Genomic DNA, 20,346 nt, shown 5'->3' on the forward strand with positions numbered 1-20,346 from the left:
CTACAATCATGTCATGCTCCCAACACGTTTTAAATCCTGCTGTCGGCGAATTTCAACGGGATTTAACTGGTTAACATCAGAGGTCAGATCTCCTATTCATCCACAGCTATCAGAGGCACATGTCGTCTGATCAGAACAGCCGATGTGACGGGAAAGATGCGGGATTGACATGCACGCCCACCCCAAAGGCAAGGACATGACCAATTATTTAAATAGGGCATCAGTCATGAAAGGGTTAAAAAGTGCATTTACACTAACTTTTTACATATTCTTATATATTGCGTGTGCATGCATGTAATATATTGTAAGGGCTAGTACACACCATGCGTAAAAAGGGCCGAGTGGAATGTGATGAAAAAAAATCACATTCTACTCAAACCCATGTTACTCTATGGGGTCGCCCCATCTGTAATTTTTTTTCTCAGCACTAATCGGACCGAGAAAACAATTGCACCATGCTGTGGGTGGGATCCAATCCGTATTCACTCACACCCATACAAGTTTATGGGTGCACGTGAAAAATCGGACTGCAAGCAGATGACACCGGAGTGCAGTGCGATAATCACATCAGCTGATAATGGAGGAGATGGGGAGATTAGTCCCTCCCTCTCCTCCACAGCTGTTATCTGATTGCAGGATTGGATCACAGTATAATGACATCTGGATCACGCTCGAAGCAGAGCAGGAGCTGAGGGTAATTAGCATATTGCAGCCAAAGATCTCGTATCGGATGCCATATTCTCGTGTGTTCCCAACCTAAGTCTATTAATATACTCACTTACCACCTCTTTCTCCGCTGTCTTCTCTGCTTCTAATTGATTTCACTGCAACTCCGACTAGCCGACTTGCTCTAATTCTCAGCCGGAAGTTGATTTTACAATGAAAGCCTATGGAGCTTTGTTTTGATGCTCCATCGGCTTTCATTGTAAAAGAGATTTCTGGGTCATGCAAGCACAGCATGAAACAGCCAGTCTGCAGAGCTGTAATGTCACAGAGAAGCAGAAAAGAATGGCGCTGGATCCCTGAGAGAGCAGCGGTAGGTGAGTATATTAATACACTCACAATACATTACATTCATGTGCACACGTTTAGTGTAAAAAAAAAAGTTAGTGGGATTGCTACTTTAACTGAATTTCACAGTACCCATTCAGATCAATGAGCTGTCTGTCTGTGTAAGGCTGGGGCTACACGGCGACATTTTTGCAGCGATGCAGCTCACTCTGCCGTGTGTACCTGTGCTACATTACAGCATAATAAAAATGAATTGTGTTGTCCCCTTGGGCATTACAATCATGACAAGCAAGTACCTAAAAGTTGGACTCAATTGAATTTTCTGCCACTTGATTGCCATGGCACCCTAGGGGTCACAATGCAACAACATTAGCATGATGCTGCTGTGTAGCAGAAGCACATGGAAATATTTCACTACAAGACTTGTGTCGTGTCCAAAGTCGCCATGTATCCCCAACCAAATTTAAGTGTCCATATAGCCGCAGTCTAATGGAGAACAAGATAATTTCTTGAAAGTGAGGACAGCTCTTTATAACTGCTGTCCACTCTAGCCAAGAGGTGAAGATCCAGAACCTGGATTCCCGGCTTCTAGTAACTCACACCTAGGTTGATGAAATTGGGTTTTTTACATTTCAGAAACCCTATAAAAACAGTATTAAGCATAAATTGTTATCACTCTGATTCAAATCCAGAATCATGCTCCTCTTCACTGTTTTCTTCATCATTGTCTGTGTCTGATTCAGAATCATAAAATGATAAAGTGGCCTGGACTGGAAAATTTCGTAATAAGTCATCTGCTTCCACATACATGAGTCCTAGTGGCTTAGATCTGGGCCAAAATAATCTACAAGATAAGACAGAAATATGCATGTAAACACAGGAAGATAAAAAGCTGTATGAAGGTTAGCGTTAACTAAAGACTGCCACTGATATGGTCCTATCATATCACAGTTTAATAATTAATTAACCGATTCTCCCATCAATAATATATGTTTGATGACTGGTGTTCAATGAATCAGAAGGGTCCTGCCACCTTATTTACTAAAACTGGAGCTATGATGTAAGTAGCCATAAATGTATGGGCAGATATAGAAATAAGCATTTGTATTACACAGTTCATCTACAATTGAGGAGTGAGAAAGTAATATTACACAATTTGATGACTCACCAGAAGATATGTAATGTGACTGTAGTGACTAAACTTGCAAATATCCTCGAGAGAGAGGAAGAAAACTGGAACTCTAGTGCCACCCATTGGGGGGTAGCAATTAGAGATGAGCAAATCTGACAAAATTCTAAATCGACTGCTAAAGGGGATTGTGCCTGAAAAATAGATTAGCAGAGAAGTGATTCTCCACAAATTTGTTGTCATTTATTGTGTTCTGGGGTCTTAAGGTGGCTTTACACACTGCAACATCGCAAACGACATCGCTGTAACGTCACCGGTTTTGTGACGTTACAGCGACCTCCCCAGCGACATTGCAGTGTGTGAAACACATCAGCGACCTGGCCCCTGCTGTGAAGTTGTGATCGCTACAAATCGTTCAGGACCATTCTTAGGTCCTTTGTTTTCCGCTGTGCAGCATGCATCGCTAGAAAGTTTCAGTGTGTAAAGGGGACTTTACAGTGACTTCCCTTTCAAAAAGCTGCTTTACAACGTCCCCAACAACCAGCTAGGTCGCTCTGCAGGTCCGGATCGCTGTTGCGTCGTTGGCCAGATCTGCCTGTTTGACAGCTCACCAGCGACTCAACAGAGACTTGGGGAGGTCGCTATAACGTCACAAAACCGGTGACGTTACAGCGATGTCCTTTGCGATGTTGCAGTGTGTAAACCCAGCTTTACACCCGGCATCAATTTAGTGCAAATGATCGGAAGTCCAGGAGACTCCGGATCATGGGCAGTGCACATCCATCCTTCGCCGGCCGCCATCAAGACTGAGGTATTTGCGGCGTTGCTGCGCATTCATTAGCATGTTAGTACGCCCATAGGCGGCATGCTAACATGCTATGAGGGCCGACTAGCCAAGGGAACTCACACCCCTTTGACTAGTCCCTGGCCTCATTAGCACATAATAAACGATCTTTAGAAATACTTTTTCTAAAGATGTTTATTTATGCTAGTGTATACAGGGACCGCTAGACAGGAATTACTAATATGTACCCAGAACTGGTCGTGGCTCTGGGTGCATATTGCACCTGACAGGTTTCCTTTATAAAGGGGGCTTTACACGGTACGACCGATTATGCAATTTCACAATCGATCGTACCCGCCCCCGTCCTTTTTGCGTCACGGGCAAATCGCTGCCCGTGTCGCACAAAGTCAGTAACCCCCGTCACACATACTTACCTCTCGTGCGACCACGCTGTGGGCGGCGAACGTCCACTTCCTGAAGTGGGAGGGACGTTCGGCGTCACAGCGATGTCACACGGCCGCCGGCCATTGGAAGCGAAGGGGCAGAGATGAGCGGGATGTAAACATCCCGCCCACCTCCTTCCTTCACATAGCCGGCGGTGGCCGCGTGACGCAGGTGAGCTGCTGTTCATCGTTCCCGGGGTGTCACACGGAGCGGCGTGTGCTACCACGGAAACGATGAACAACTAAATTAAACGATATTATGGAACCTACCGACCAGTACACGACTCACGATTTGTGAGCGATACTGCGTCGCTAGGAGGTGTTACACAGGCCGGCATCGCCAGCGATGCCGGATGTGCGTCACAAAAAACGTGACCACGACGATCTATCGCACGATAGATTGTCTGGTGTAAAGCAGCCTTAAGTCAATACCGACCCATTAAAGGGTTTTGCCACATGACTGATGAAAAGAAGCCAAACCAGAAACTCTATTTGTGGGGTGTTTGTCCCTCATCAGTGCCAAGCAGGTGATCTGGTTTGGCTAGTTGAAAGACCTCTGACTGCAGGTTTAAAATGTAAACATCTCCTTGTTTTCATAGACTTATATACCATCCAATGCTCCTCTTTAGTTTAAAGTCGCAATTAGCATCTTCAGAAAGGAAGAGGACTGAAATGCTAGGGCTACTTCCAACAGGTGGCACTAGAGTTCCAGCCCTCTTCCTCTCTCACAAGGCTATTTGCATGTCAAGTAACTACAGTCACATTAGTAACTTCTGTTCAGTTAATTAAAATCCCAGGGGACCATCTCATGGCCTGTAAGGGTATGTCCACATGCTGCATTCTTGATTTGACAAACAAAATGCACCCTCTCGCAGACTTGACAACTGTAAGCACTGTGTTTGACAAAAAAAACGCGGTGAAAACGCATGCATTTTCAATGCGTTTTCAATGCACTTTTGTCAGTGCGTTTTTAGAGGAGAAATAAAATATGATAGGATAGGATAATTGATAGATAGCTAGAATAGATGGATAGATAGAAAAATAAATAGAAAGAACATATAGAATAGATAGAACAGGTAGAATAGATAGAAATAAATATCAAAATAGCTTGATAGAGGGCTAGCTAGCACAGACAGATGTTTTTTTTAATTTTTTTTTATAAAAAAATGATGTGGGGTCCCCCCTATTTTTCATATCCAGCACAGGAACAGCAGCAGCTGCGGGCTGCAACCCTTAACTGTCTGCTGTAACTTGGTTTGTTATGAAAAATAGAGGGGATCCCACACTTTTTTTTTTAATTATTTGATTTATTTAAAAGAAAAAAAATGTCGTAAGGTCCTCCCCACTTTTCTAAAACCAGCCAAGGTGCAGTAGACAACTGGGGGCTAATATTATTAGGGTGGGAAGGCCCATCGTTATTTGGTCCTTTCCAGCCTAACAATAGCAGCCCACAGCAGCCCCAGAAGTGGAGCATCCATAAGATGTGCCAATTCTTGCAGTGGACCAGACTCTTCCTGTTGCCCTTGTGAGGTGGCAATCGGGGTAATAAGGAGTTAATGGTAGCCCACAGCAACCACTAAGTCCTAGATTAGTGATAACAGTCGTCTATGAGACCACGCCCCCATCACTAATCTGTAAGTGAAAGTAAATAAACACATACACCCCCAAAATCTTTTATTTGGAATAAAATACAAAAACACCCTTTTTTACCACTTTATTAACCCCCAACACACACTGCAGGTCCGACATAATCCACACAAGGTACCACAGCAATTCAGCTCTGCTACATCCCTGTCCTGTCACAGCAAGCGCCATAGAGCATGACTGCCCACTGACAGCAGACAGAAACAGAGGTGCGCAATCAGAATGAACTCAGGCAGTAGTGCGGGCACGCAGTTGACGACAGAAGTTCACCCGAGTTAATTCTCATCGCGCGACTCTGTCTCTGTGTCGCAGCCTGATTTGCGGTCACACGTGAAGGATTCCAGCTGTGACCGTAAATCACCTGAGTGATGGCACCGCTGATCGCACTGCTCACTTCAGTCACTCAGGTGATCTGCTGTCACGGGTGGAGGACTCAAGCTGTGCCAGCGGCTAACCTGAGTGACGTCACCACTGGTAGCGTGACTCATTTCAGTTGCTGCGTGGCGCTCACAGCGGTCCATATTGTTCTATGGTGCTTGCTGTGAGTGTCAGATGTAGTAGGGCTGGAAGCATCGTGAGACCTTGTATGGATTACGTCGGACCTGAAGGGGTGTTTGGGGAGGTTAAAAAAGTGGTGAAAGAGGGTGGCTTTTTTGTCTTTTATTTCAAACATTTTCGGTGTTCGTGTTTATTTTCTTTCATTTACAGATTAGTGATGAGATGCCAGCCATCACTACGCTAGGACTTAGTGGCAGCTATGGGCTGCCATTAACTTCTTACCCCGATTGCCACCACACCAGGGCAATCGGAATGAGCTGAGTAAAGTCCCGGAACTGTCGCATCTAATGGATGCGGCAATTCCAGGTGGTTGATATTTTTAGGCTGGAGGGCTCTCAATAACGTGGGTCTCCCCAGCCTGAGAATACCAGCCCCCAGATGTGAGGTTTTATCTTGGTTGAGTATCAAAATTGAGGGGGACCGCACACCATTTTTTAAAAATTATTTATTTATTGATTTTACTGTATGATATTGACCCGCCCACAGGCAACTGTGATTGGCGGCAGTCAGACAGCTGTCACTCAGCGTGGGGGCGCCTCAGACTGCAGCCAATCGTAGGAGTCGGTGGCCAGGGGAAGCAGTGAATATGAAATGAGCCTAATGAGCGGGTGCAGTGAATATGAAATGAGCCTAATGAGCGGCCGGCACTTTCAGAAGCAGGAGAGACCGTGCCACATCGGTGATCAGTGAGTATGAAGAGGAGAGAGACAGAGATAGAGAGAGACAGAAAGAGAGAGAATGGAGAAAAGTTGGTGACCTGCCTTTTTGTTGACAAAAATGCATCCAAAACGCAACGCTTTTTGACACACCTCATTCATTTCAATGGATGACAAAACATGACCAAAACATAAAAAAAGAATGAACATGCTGCTTTTTTTTTTAGTCAAAGATTTTGACAAATATTTGTCAAACAAAACGTGCCTAAAAAAAGCAATACACAGATGGAAATTTTAATTATTCACAGACTTTGCTGGGGAAGCAAAAGCATGCAGTTTGCATATGACATAGTGCAGTTTAAAGGGAACCTGTCAGGTCCAATATGTACCCAGAACCATAAGCAGTTTTGGATGTATAATGCTAATCCCTGCCTAACCATCCCTGTATATGCTAGTGTACCGCCCCCGTGTCAGCGGCCAAGCCGCTTGGATCCCGAACTGTGGTGGCTCGAGAGGTCTCCGGTCGTGCGGACACTCGAATTTAAAAGAGGGGGATATGTACAGGGGGGTTAAAGGTTTGTGATGCCACCCACGGTGCGTGGTAAGATGGAGTACCACCGCTGCTGTTGGGAGCGCCCGGTGGCGGTGGTATGGCAGCAAGGTGTTTAACCCCTCCATGGGTAGGGGGTTTGCTCTGGGGACCGGTGATGGTAGTGAAGGGGTGCCGTTGGGGAGGAAAGGGTTTTCTGCGTACACACTCAGTCCAAGAATACTGACACCGACAACTTGTAAACCAGTATTCTGAGCACCGTTGCAGCAGGGAGGGAGCCGTGCTCCTTGGTGTTGCTTGTTAGCCTGTGACCTTTTCCGTGTCACTTTCTTCACTATTTGGACCCTGTAGTGTGGAACTAGTTGGATCCCGCTCACCCGTATGGCTAACGGACTGAGCTTGCTCTCAGGGTTCATGCTTGGGATTTTATGGTCTATGTATTGGGAAAGTCCTATCCCCTCGTTGCGCTAGTACCCTGATTTTGGAGCAGGTGGAGGATGAATCTTGAAGACCACCCTCGTCGGGTAAATTACCAGGATGCGTGAAGCTACTTCCCGGCCTTGGGTCCACGTACCCCGTCGTGCCCTGGCCCCTGCCTGGAGATGGCTTAAGGCTGCCGGCTTCCCTCCTCGGCAGATCCGTGCCCCTTGACACGATCCCCAGCGACCGTAGTTCCAGCTCCTACCAGGCCCAGACCAACGTCTGCCACCTAGTATTTACAGGGAGCCCTGCTCCTGACCTCCTCTCTCCTTCCCATCCAACACTCCACTTTGCGACCTCTCCTCTCGAGAGTCACCGCTCACTCTCCTGCTCCTAACACCTCTGACTCTCCCCTACCAACCCCCAAGTGGGTAGCCCTATTCCCTTCAGGCTCCCCAATGGTGTGTCTGGTGGGTGTGGTGCAGAGTGTTCCTAGGGTTTTGACTGGCTCAGCTCTTAGCAACACCAAATGCCAGGAATCCATAACCAGGGAGGATTTGGATGCTGTGCAGAAGGGCTGATGGCACAATACCCTGTGATGACCTGATAGTCCAGGGCGTCACACTAGCATATGTGGCGCCCCTGACCTGGTCAGGCACCACTGAGTACTGCACCCATGCTGGGGACAGTACAATACAGGTAATCCAGAAGGCTGACAGGGGTGTGGTACACAGGCGCATAGTAATCAGCTCTCACACATGTACCCATGAGAGGACCCCTGGGGATCCCAGGAGGGGGAAAAGCCTTGACCTTCACTGGAATAGTGGAGGGGGCCAAAAGCCTCCATCTCCTCTCAAGGGGTGTGGTAAGAGAATCTGGTTGCTAGGTGGCGTAGGCAAGAACAGGAGAGGAGGGGCAGTGAGTCAGTTAGAGCAGAACTCCATAGGGCTCAGTGAGGAGCAGACCTGTGGGGCTGTTGCTGTCTAACAGCGCCCGCGCAGTGGCTACTGACGGGGGAGAACGGTCAACTAGGAGTGCTACCCGAAATCCATCTTCAGCTAAAGAGAGAGCACGGAGTGGGAAGTAAGGAGACTGCTAGAGAGTACCAGGCCCAAACGGGCGGCAGATCCCGAAGCGGAGATAGATCCAGCTTTCTTTTGCTAAACCTGCCGGTGTGGGGCTCTCAAAGCCCACGCCACAACACCACAAAAAGCCGCAGCCACGTAGCCACAGTTAGGGCCCATAGCTCACAGGAGGCAAGAAGCTGGAGTGATCTGGCCCAGGCAACAAGCACACGGCAAACGAAGGGGAGTGAGGCTTCAGCAACTTCCCTGGGTGACCCCCATAGGGACTAAAAGTCGGGGTCACCCCAAACCAAAAAGGGCTAAGGAAGGCGAGTTAGTAGTCACCCTCACAAGTCAGCCTGAAGGATACCTGGTTCCCGCCTGGTTCATCCCAGCTACGCCCGGGTTACTCACCCTGCCACCTGAAGTGAGTAAAAACCCTGAAAGACATTCTGCCTGTGTGGAGTTATTCTGCGCCTTGTGGTACTACGCACCTACACAGGGCCCTGGGGCTTGCCTCACTCTCAGGAGGCTATTCCAACTAACTGCACTCACCATCAGCCCCAGGCGTCCCTCAACCTGCAGTGGCGGTCCCTACTGGCCGCAATACTGAGAGTGGCGTCACGACAAGAAGAAGATCTCCTACCAGTGACAAGAACCAGCTGAGTGGAGTCCCTGAAGGTAATGCACCGACACAACACCTGTGGGGCTTCACATCTGGCGTCACGAACAGGATAAGGACTAGACCTGTCCAGACAGGTGACCATGTGCCTGGGCGGTCCGCTTTAAAAATTGGAAGCGCCGCCATATTGCCACCATGAAAAGCGCGCTGAAAAACAACAGCAGCCCGCGCTGGAAGAAGTTACCGCCCACGAAGAGGTGTGGCTACCCAGAGATCCCCTGCAGAGTTCTGACCTCGCTTGTGAAGAGAGCGGAGGCGTCCAGAGACGTCGGGACAGAAAGGGAGCCAGAAGCCTGCTGCTGGGAGAGGAGCTGCTGAAAGAGGCAGAGCGGAAACTGAACAGCTTGCTACTAGAGGCAACGGCGAGTCCACTGCTGGGAAATCGCGCAGAAGAGGGCGCAGAAGAAATGGCGTCTGACCGCAGAAACCCAGAACCGGGCTCCGCTGCCTGGTGGTATCGGGAGCTGGCCCAGTTCTGCGACCGACTGGAGACCCGGGTCGTGGAGCAGATCCGAGAAGAACGCATGGAACTTCTGGAGATGGCTGCCGCGGTTCAGGCCTATGAGAGGGGAACCGCACGACGAGTGCCAGACCGGACGGCGACGACTCAGACCCCGATGCTGCCACTGATGGGTGAGTCCAGTATTACCCCTGCCGGCCCGGATGCCCCGACCCCTGCTGCCACGCCCGCGGTCCCTGAAGAGGCGCCCGGCGCGGCGACGCTGAGCCAGGCCGCAGCCACGCCAGGTGCGGCCCGCCAAGATCCGGCCGCCGCAGCGATGCCCTGCGCGGCCCGCCAAGACCAGGCCGCCGCCATGCCGGGCGCGGGCCGCCAAGACCCGGCCGCCGCAGCGATGCCCTGCGCGGCCCGCCAAGACCAGGCCGCCGCCATGCCGGGCGCGGCCCGCCAAGACCAGGCCGCCGCCATACAGGGCGCGGCCCGCCAAGACCAGGCCGCCGCCATACAGGGTGCGGCCCGCCAAGACCAGGCCGCCGCCATACAGGGCGCGGCCCGCCAAGAGATTGCATCACCATTTTCCCCGGCCTGCAAGGCCAGAGCAGACACCGCTCCCCAGTCCAAAGAGGTCCCTGCTGGAAAGCCCACGCTGGGGGAGGACCCCGAATACTGGCGGCTGAAGGCTGACATGGAGGCCAAGTTTCCACAATGGTTGGTGGACCGGTACATGCTCCCTCCGCACACCCCCAAGAGGATTCCAGCAATCCCTGCAGCAACCACGCCAAAGAGTCCCCTGCCTGAGCCTGCTGAAGAAAGCCCATCCCCAGCACTGCCACCAAAGGAGTGCCAAGAAGAACTAAGGGGGAGAGGAGGCCAGGAAGCTGAAGAGCTGACTCAGGAGCCGCCAGCAGCAGTGCTAGTCCCAGAGCCGGAGATGTTGCCCTATTCCCGTTGGGATGAGGAAGACCTGACACCGTCCGCTGACGAAGATCTGCCTAAAAGTCTCACCTGGGAGCTTGCAAGCTGTACCACGCAGAGTTCAGGCCGCAAGACAAGGCGTCGCAACAGAACAACGCTGTCCCCTGCACCGCCATCCCCAGAGCAGAGAGAAGTCACGGCCAGAGATCTACAGGAGAAAAGGTTCCTGAGAAGAGCCAAAGCCCAGGCCAGAGGACCCCTTTGCAGAGGAGTTGTGGAAGACTTTAACTTGAAAAGCGGATACGGCTTTATTGTGGCACCAGGTATGAAAGAGGGCATTTTCGTTAATAGGAGGGATGTGAGAGCCCACTTGCCCAGAGGACACCCTGGCAGAAACTTAAAGATGGGAGACACAGTGCAGTTCACCATGCACCAAGGAGAAAGAGGCTGGTATGCCTTAGATGTAGCACCATGTCCCAAAGAAGAAAGAAAAGACAGAGATAAAGAAACAGATGCAGCAAAGGAAACAGATGAAGATCAAGAAAGAAAAGACAAGGAACCTACAGATGAAACTACCTCAGACGACGACAAAGAGCAAGAAAGCAGCAGGTGCCGCAGCCCAACAGGCCAAAGCCCTGGTATGGAGGAGTAAAGGAAAGTAAGAAGTTCAGCAGTTAGAAAGTTAAAGTTTTGAAAAGTTTGTTTTGCAACGTTTACGTTTAAGCATGTGCCCACAAAAACTATTGTGAGAAAACCATAAACCTTAAGGCTATGAACTGGTATAGCCACAAACTCTCGCAGTGTAAATAGTTACACCAAAAGGGCACCACCACCACCAGAGTCAGCCTGTTTAGGGGCTTGGCTCGTCTGCAACCAGGAGGAGCCCGTCCGTATATAGGGCCTTGGCTCACCTGCGACCAGAGAGCATGCCTGTTTATGGGGCCTGGCTCTCCACCACAAAGAGGGTACCTGGTCAGCACCAACTGTGGAGGCCGCCTCTGCATCCTGCCAGAAGAGGCTGAAGGCGCGGATCCACCAGGCCAGGTATACCCTGAAACCACCAGCCCATGTAAGCCGCCTCTACATCCTGCCAGAAGTGGCTGAAGCCGCGGCCAACGTGAAAGGGTTTTGGGTGGGTTAACGGACTTGTGGGTGGAGGGTGGTGATGTATGGTACCTGGTGCTTTTAAAATGTTTTACATGTTTTAATGTTTTATGCATTTTTAAAATGTTGTCTTGCAGCCCGAGGACGTGCTGGTGATAACTAAGGGGGAATGTGGCGCCCCTGACCTGGTCAGGCACCACTGAGTACTGCACCCATGCTGGGGACAGTACAATACAGGTAATCCAGAAGGCTGACAGGGGTGTGGTACACAGGCGCATAGTAATCAGCTCTCACACATGTACCCATGAGAGGACCCCTGGGGATCCCAGGAGGGGGAAAAGCCTTGACCTTCACTGGAATAGTGGAGGGGGCCAAAAGCCTCCATCTCCTCTCAAGGGGTGTGGTAAGAGAATCTGGTTGCTAGGTGGCGTAGGCAAGAACAGGAGAGGAGGGGCAGTGAGTCAGTTAGAGCAGAACTCCATAGGGCTCAGTGAGGAGCAGACCTGTGGGGCTGTTGCTGTCTAACAGCGCCCGCGCAGTGGCTACTGACGGGGGAGAACGGTCAACTAGGAGTGCTACCCGAAATCCATCTTCAGCTAAAGAGAGAGCACGGAGTGGGAAGTAAGGAGACTGCTAGAGAGTACCAGGCCCAAACGGGCGGCAGATCCCGAAGCGGAGATAGATCCAGCTTTCTTTTGCTAAACCTGCCGGTGTGGGGCTCTCAAAGCCCACGCCACAACACCACAAAAAGCCGCAGCCACGTAGCCACAGTTAGGGCCCATAGCTCACAGGAGGCAAGAAGCTGGAGTGATCTGGCCCAGGCAACAAGCACACGGCAAACGAAGGGGAGTGAGGCTTCAGCAACTTCCCTGGGTGACCCCCATAGGGACTAAAAGTCGGGGTCACCCCAAACCAAAAAGGGCTAAGGAAGGCGAGTTAGTAGTCACCCTCACAAGTCAGCCTGAAGGATACCTGGTTCCCGCCTGGTTCATCCCAGCTACGCCCGGGTTACTCACCCTGCCACCTGAAGTGAGTAAAAACCCTGAAAGACATTCTGCCTGTGTGGAGTTATTCTGCGCCTTGTGGTACTACGCACCTACACAGGGCCCTGGGGCTTGCCTCACTCTCAGGAGGCTATTCCAACTAACTGCACTCACCATCAGCCCCAGGCGTCCCTCAACCTGCAGTGGCGGTCCCTACTGGCCGCAATACTGAGAGTGGCGTCACGACAAGAAGAAGATCTCCTACCAGTGACAAGAACCAGCTGAGTGGAGTCCCTGAAGGTAATGCACCGACACAACACCTGTGGGGCTTCACACATAGATAAAGAGAGCTTTAGAAAAAGTATTTCTAAAGATCTTTTATCATATGCTAATGAGCGAGGGGACTAGTCGTCGTTTCCCTTGCTAGTCAGCTCCATTAGCATGTTAGTACGCCCCTGTGGGCATACTAACATACTAATGAATGCGCAGCATCAGAGAATGACCTCACTCACCTCTCCACTGCCATGGCCACCCGACGCTGGATTTCGTCTCAGTGCGTATGACCCCGGAGTTTCAGTCATGCGCACTATGAAGCCGAGTGTAAGCGTCTCGGCTTCAAACTGAAGTAGTGTGCATTACTGAAAATCCGAGGTCATGCGCACTGAGCCGAAATTCAGCGTCGGGTGGCCATGGCAGCAGAGAGGTGAGTGAGATCATTATCTGACGCTGCGCATTCATTAGCATGTTAGTATGCCCACAGGGGCACTTTATCAATGCTACCAGATGCGGGGATAGTTAGGCAGGGATTAGCAAAATGCACCCAAAACTGCTCATGGTCCTGGGTGCATATTTGACCTGTCAGGCTTCCTTTAAAACACAACCAAAATGCAAAAAAAAAATCGCAACGTGCGCACATAGCCTAAGGGTATGATCATAGCGATTTTAGCCCTTTTTTAACCACATAAAAAACACTTTTTATGCTTTTTTGTTGTATTTTTAGTTGCCAAAAGACATTTTGGAAATAACATTCATTATGATTGAACTGTAAAATGCTTTGATTTTCTGTGCATAAAAAATGCACAGGAAGAACGCTACATACTAAAAGGGAGAACAAGCCGTAAGTTCCCCTATGCTGAACTGGCGCTCTACACAAGGATTAGATGCACAGTAATTACTAGTGACACATGCATCAGTGATATCCATACATTTACCAGATATTCTAGAAGCACAAGAAAACTCTGTTGAGAAAGTAGAGACACGTTCCAGTCACTAACCACATGTAAATTGTGAGACTGTTCTGAACATCTGTTTTCTTTTAACTACTCGGTATCAGCTTTTACGTTACCCATCCACAGTAACACATCTTACCTCACAGGGTGGCTGTAGTCTACAGGCTTCTGTCCAGCTTGACGATTTTCACACAGACCTTTGGCATATGGCTAGGAGAAAGAAGAGGACATGTTATCATCAGTGCAATCTGTTTTATACATCAGAGCACCTTTCATCCACTTAGCATGGCATGAGAAAGGCCAAGACATGCATTACTAACTACTGAACCAGAAAATCATCTCATATATTGACTCATGTGAAAAATAAATCAGTAAAGCAGCAGTATCTAAAGGTTATTAGGATCAGTGACGAATATTATGACTAGGTAGCTGTAAATACATAGCTAGAGCTTGAAAGAGCTGCTCAATGTAATGGGACTCAACCCCTACCCCATGAATCACAAAGAACAGCTTCTCGAGCAGCTCCGCTTCTGCTGGACTCCATCTGTCTTTATAATGGAGGCCCATTAATTAATATGGCCAGCATGTAATACTACACAGGGATCTACAGTACAAATAATATATCTTATAATACATGGCATATGTTATGCTGCAGAAAGTTTTATATTCAGCAGAAAACTTAGAATAATAAATATATCATGAGAAGGTCCAGCATACAGTATGGTTTAATGGAGAAAAGCTTATCTCAGAACTAGCATATGGTGCATTGCTTCAACAAAGCTATTTCCACTTACCAAGCTTTGTGGAATAACATTAGAGTTACTTTGAGTCCATGGTCTCCAAAATACAATGTGGGGCCTGCAATTTACAATGCATAATTATTCCTATGAAGCTCTTGTGATATAGACATGTACAGCACATATCAAAAGGAAGAAGCATGACCATTTCTCAATGGACTTTTACATCTGCGTGTGTGTATATATATATATATATACATATATATATATATATATATATATATATATATATATATACATATACAGTGGGTACCGAAAGTATTCAGACCCCTTTAACTGTTTCACTCCTTATCTCATTGCAGCCATTTGGTGAATTCAAAAAAATTAATTTTTTTTTTCTCATTAATGTACACTCTATACCCATCAGAAATGTAGACATTTTTGCGAATTTATTAAACAAGAAAAACTGAAATATCCCATAAGTATTCAGACCCTTTGCTCAGACTCTTATATTTAAGTCACATGCTGTCCATTTCCTTGTGATCCTAAGTGAGATGGTTCTATTCCTTCATCTGGGTCCAGCTGTTTATTTAAACTGATAGTGTGACGCCCTGGACTAGCTAGGTAGTCACAGGTAGTCCCCCGCACAAACACCCCCCCTAAAAAGGGTACCAGCAGCCAACCTAAAAAACCCTGAGTCACCCCTCTCAGGTTCTGACGCTCACACCAGGGGGCACAGCCAGGCAGTTTGCCACGCTCACCGAGGAGTTTGGATGGCCTGAGGCGGGAAAACACAACAGATGAGAAAGGAGAGTAAAAGGGAGAGGAAGGGGAGGAGTAGGGAGAGCAAGACAGTGGAGTAGGCGTCTGTCAGGGGTCTGGGTCGTAGCCCGGACACCCTGTGGCCAGGAAGCAGATGGTGGTGGCCACCTGCAGGAGCTGGGATTACAGCCGGTGGAACCGTAAAGACCAGGGACGGGTGGTAGCCCGCCAGTAGCGAACCGGGTAACCGATTGGAAACTGGAGCACCAGGAGGAAAACTCAGACCCAGTACGAGGCCCAGAAGTGACTGGACCGAGTAGAATTACCTGATTCGGGTCTGGACCTGAGGTCCTTTCCCATCCAAGGCCTGATTGAAGACAACAGCCCCCTCAGAGGGATAGTGAGCCACCACCAAGGCATAGAGATCCAAAGGGCCAGCGTATGCAGGCAAAAGGGGTTCCTCAGCACACAAAGCTGGGGAGCAGACTACCGTCGCTAAACCGTAGGCAGTTAAATCTACACAAAAAGGTGCAGGAGAAAGGCGGAAACCACCAACCCGAAGAAAGGAGAGAAGCGCAGCCGGCTGCAAGCACCGTCCACCATCTTGTTTGAGTTACCAGAGACTCCAGTATGTCTGTAATAGTGAGTACAACAGTGCCCTCGGGCCGAGCACCACACCGCATCAACACTGCCCAACACCAGCATCTCCAGATCGACCCCTCGGGCCCCGGGACCATCACCCCCTACCCACAGAAGGGTTAACACCAAGCTACATAACACCGTCCTCGAGAGCCTAGTCAACGGCAGTGGTGGTGTCCATCCATTCACCACAGCCCCGTGGGTGGCGTCGCAAACTCTTAATTCCAAAAACCACTCCACCTCCGCGCGTAGCACCAGCGAGCAACCCCCCTTTTCAAAGAGGCGGCGGGACCCCCGGGTCCGTGAGAAGCTCGAGCCACCCATCGATGAGCACGGATCCAAGTGGCTCGGCAGCCGGTCGAACCCCGGGGCGGTACAATAGGACTTGATTTGGAGAGGCACACACCTATCTATATAAGACCTCACAGCTCACAGTGCATGTCAGACCAAATGAGAATCATGAGATCAAAGAAACTGCTCAAAAAGCTCAGAGACAGAATTGTGGCAAGGCACAGATCTGGCCAAGGTTACAAAAGAATTTCTGCAGTACTTAAGGTTCCTAAGAGCACAGTGGCCTCCATAATACTTAAATGGAAGACCATTTGGGACCACCAGAACTCTTCCTAGACCTGGATGTCCAGCTAAACTGAGCAACCGTGGGAGAAGAGCCATGTCGAGAGAGATAAGAAGAACCCCAAGATCCCTGTGGCTGAGGTCCAGAGATACAGTAGGGAGATAGGAAAAAGTTCCACAAAGTCAACTATCACTGCAGCCCTCCACCAGTCGAGCCTTTATAGCACTGGCCCAATGGACACCTCGCCTCAGTGCAAGAAATATGAAAGCCTGCGTAGAGTTTGTAAAAAAACACATGAAGGACTCCCAGACTATAAGAAATAAGATTGTCTGGTCGGATGAGACGAAGATAGAACTTTTTGGTGATAATTCTAAGTGGTATGTGTGTAGAAAACCAGGCACTGCTCATCACCTGCCCAATACAATCCCAACAGTGAAACAGGGTGGTGGCAACATCATGCTATGGGGGTGTTGTTCAGCTGCAGGGACAGGACGACTAGTTGCAATTGAAGGAAAGATGAATGTGGCCAAGTACAGAGATATCCTGGAAGAAAACCTCTTCCAGAGTGCTCTGGACCTCAGCTTTGGCCGAAGGTTCACCTTCCAACAAGACAATGACCCTAAGCACACAGCTAAAATGACAAAGGAGTGGCTGCAGAGCAACTTTGTAATCATTCTTGACTGGTCCAGCCAAAGCCCTGACCTAAACCCAATTGAACATCTCTGGAGAGACCTAAAAATGGCTGTCCACAATCGTTCACCATCCAACCTGACAGAACTGGAGAGGATCTGCAAGGAAGAATGTCAGAGGATCCCCAAATCCATGTGTGAAAAACTTGTTGCATTATTCCCAAGAAGACTCATGGCTGTACTAGCTCAAAAGGGTGCTTCTACTCAATTCTGAGCAAAGGGTCTGAATACTTATGACCATGTGATATTTCAGTTTTTCTTGTTTAATAAATTTGCAAGTATTTCTATATTCATGTTTTTTTCTGTCAAGATGGGGTGCAGACTGTAACATTAATAAGAAAAAAAATGAAACTTTTTTTGAATCTACCAAATGGCTGGAATGAAGCAAAGCATGAAAAATTTAAAGGGGTCTGAGTACTTTCCGCACCCACTTATATCTACACATTTGCTTTTATGCATACATATACTTTTATATATATATATATATATATATATATATATATATATATATATATATATATATATATATATATATATATATTACAGACCAAAAGTTTGGACATACCTTCTCATTCAAGGATTCAAGGAGTTTTCTTTATTTTCAGGACTCTGAAAATTGTAGATTCACATTGAAGGCATCAAAACTATGAATTAAAACATGTGGAATGATATACTTAAAAAAGTGTTAAACAACTGAAAATATGTCTTATATTCTAGGTTCTTCAAAGTAGCCACCTTTTGCTTTCATTACTACATTGCACACTCTTGACATTCTCTTGATGAGCTTCAAGAGGTAGTCACCAGAAATGGTTTCCCAACAGTCTTGAAGGAGTTCCCAGAGATGCTTAGCACTTGTTGGCCCTTTTGCCTTCACTCTGTGGTCCAGCTCACCTCAAACCATCTCGATTGGGTTCAGGTCTGGTGACTGTGGAGACCACTTCATCTGGCGTAGCACCCCATCACTCTCCTTCTTAGTCAAATAGCCCTTACACAGCCTGGAGGTGTGTTTAGGGTCATTGTCCTGTTGAAAAATAAATGATGGTCCAACTAAACGCAAACCGGATGGAATAGCACGCCGCTGCAAGATGCTGTGGTAGGCATGCTGGTCATGTATGCCTTCAATTTTGAATAAATCCCCAACAGTGTCACCAGCACAGCACCCCCACACCATCACACTTCCTCCTCCATGCTTCACGATGGGAACCAGCCATGTAGAGTCCATCCGTTCACCTTTTCTCCAAAGACACGGTGGTTGGATCCAAAGATCTCAAATTTGGACTCATCAGACCAAAGCACAGATTTCCACTGGTCTAATGTCCATTCCTTGTGTTCTTTAGCCCAAACAAGTCTCTTCTGCTTGCTGCCTGTCCTTAGCAGTGGTTTCCTAGCAGCTATTTTACCATCAAGGCCTGCTGCACAAAGTGTCCTCTTAACAGTTGTTCTAGAGATGAGGCGGTGTGTCCAAACTTTTGGTCTGTACTGTATTGGGATTTATTCAAAATTGAAGGCATACAGAACCAGCATGCCTACCACAGCATCTTGCAGCGGTGTGCTATTCCATCCGGTTTGCGTTTAGTTGGACCATCATTTATTTTTCAACAGGACAATGACCCCAAACACACCTCCAGGCTGTGTAAGGGCTATTTGACCAAGAAGGAGAGTGATGGGGTGCTACGCCAGATGACCTGGTCTCCACAGTCACCAGACCTAAATCCAATCGAGATGGTTTGGGGTGAGCTGGACCACAGAGTGAAAGCAAAAGGGCCAACAAGTGCTAAGCATCTCTGGGAACTCCTTCAAGACTGTTGGAAAACCATTTCCGGTGACTACCTCTTGAAGCTCAAGAGAATGCCAAGAGTGCGCAAAGCAGTAATCAAAGCAAAAGGTGGCTACTTTGAAGAACCTAGAATATAAGACATATTTTCAGTTGTTTCACACTTTAAGTATTTCATTCCACATGTTTTAATTCATAGTTTTCATGCCTTCAACGTGAATCTACAATTTTCAGAGTCCTGAAAATAAAGAAAACTCCTTGAATGAGATGTGTCCAAACTTTTGGTCTGTACTGTATATAAATATATATACACTGAAATGCATACATACATACTTTTATGCCGATATACATACATACTTTTATGCATATATAATGTACCTCTATTGTTATGTATATATTTTATGCATATAAATATACTTTTGTGCATACATAATTACTTTTATTTATATTCATATTCTAACTTCTCCTTTAACATAGATGAAGGTCAAATGGAGTTTTCAGAAATAGCCGTGCTGTTTCAACTGCAACTGAATGATCCATCATTGTATCTAATGCTAATGCAAAATTCCCAATGTAATACATATAAAATCTTTGTACAATAAAATGAACACGACCTGATGGGTGCTGGTTTATCAGATATCCGGGATTACTGGACAGTCATAGAAAAGTAAACTAAATTTACTCATAAGTGAATAGTTAACCACTAAAGGCAAAAAAAAAAAATAATCAAGTAAATAAAAAAATGTTATTTCAAAATATGCTAGATTATCATCATTCTGAATTATTTTATATCCAATTCTGATCATATTATGTCATATAATTACAACCATATAAACTGCTTAGCAAATATGACATAATTTATACATAAATAGATAAGTTATAGATATAGACATACTAACTAAGATAATAGAGTCATACATACATGAATAGAGAAACAGATAAACTTAATAGATAGATAATATATAAATAAATAGATAGTCAGACAAAAATAAATAAATAAAAAAAGAAAGATAAATAGGTGTATTTGCACACTAAACATAAATTAGTAATCAATACTGTCTACCCCAGCCCCAACATATCATGGTTTTGAATAAGGGTTACCTGTGCTCTGCCCTCCTGTGTGCTCCCTTTGTAGCACCTATACATCCAGCCTGGAAACATTTTCTCCTGAGACACTTGCAGCTCAGACAGTCCACATTAACTGATGACAGCCTGCAGTCTTCAGTCCCAGAGATCGCTCTCAGGAAGGCTTGGTCCATCTCCATAGTACACCTCAAGATGCTCTCAGGTCTCCTGCCCACCCTGACAGCTTTTATAGCTGGGGCCAGGCCTGACACTGCCCATTATTTACCTTAGAAATCTAGCAGTGTCCAGTGCTGACCAGAGGGGGCAGCCCCCATCACCACTTCATGTATAGACGTGTGCAGGAGTGTCCATATGGTGAGGGGACAGATGTGACAAGGACATGTTAGTGACACCTCTACAGGTCCACGGACAGGACAGCTATGATGAGATCCACAGCACACTTCACTTGTCCAC

General features: G+C 47.6%; 1 protein-coding gene across 1 annotated transcript; it reads right to left on the minus strand.

Moving 5' to 3' along the window:
• Positions 1-1,683: 1,683 nt before the first annotated feature.
• Positions 1,684-20,072, minus strand: LOC142297240 (protein ripply2.2-like). The gene is made up of 4 exons (XM_075341497.1): positions 19,909-20,072; positions 14,427-14,490; positions 13,772-13,842; positions 1,684-1,855 (listed from the first exon to the last, which is right to left on the minus strand). Exons 1-4 carry the CDS (start codon positions 20,070-20,072, stop codon positions 1,684-1,686), a joined length of 471 nt encoding a protein of 156 aa, XP_075197612.1.
• Positions 20,073-20,346: the final 274 nt, after the last annotated feature.

The sequence above is a fragment of the Anomaloglossus baeobatrachus genome, chromosome 3 (genome assembly GCF_048569485.1).
Source record: "Anomaloglossus baeobatrachus isolate aAnoBae1 chromosome 3, aAnoBae1.hap1, whole genome shotgun sequence".
NCBI classification, from domain to species: Eukaryota; Metazoa; Chordata; class Amphibia; order Anura; family Aromobatidae; genus Anomaloglossus; species Anomaloglossus baeobatrachus.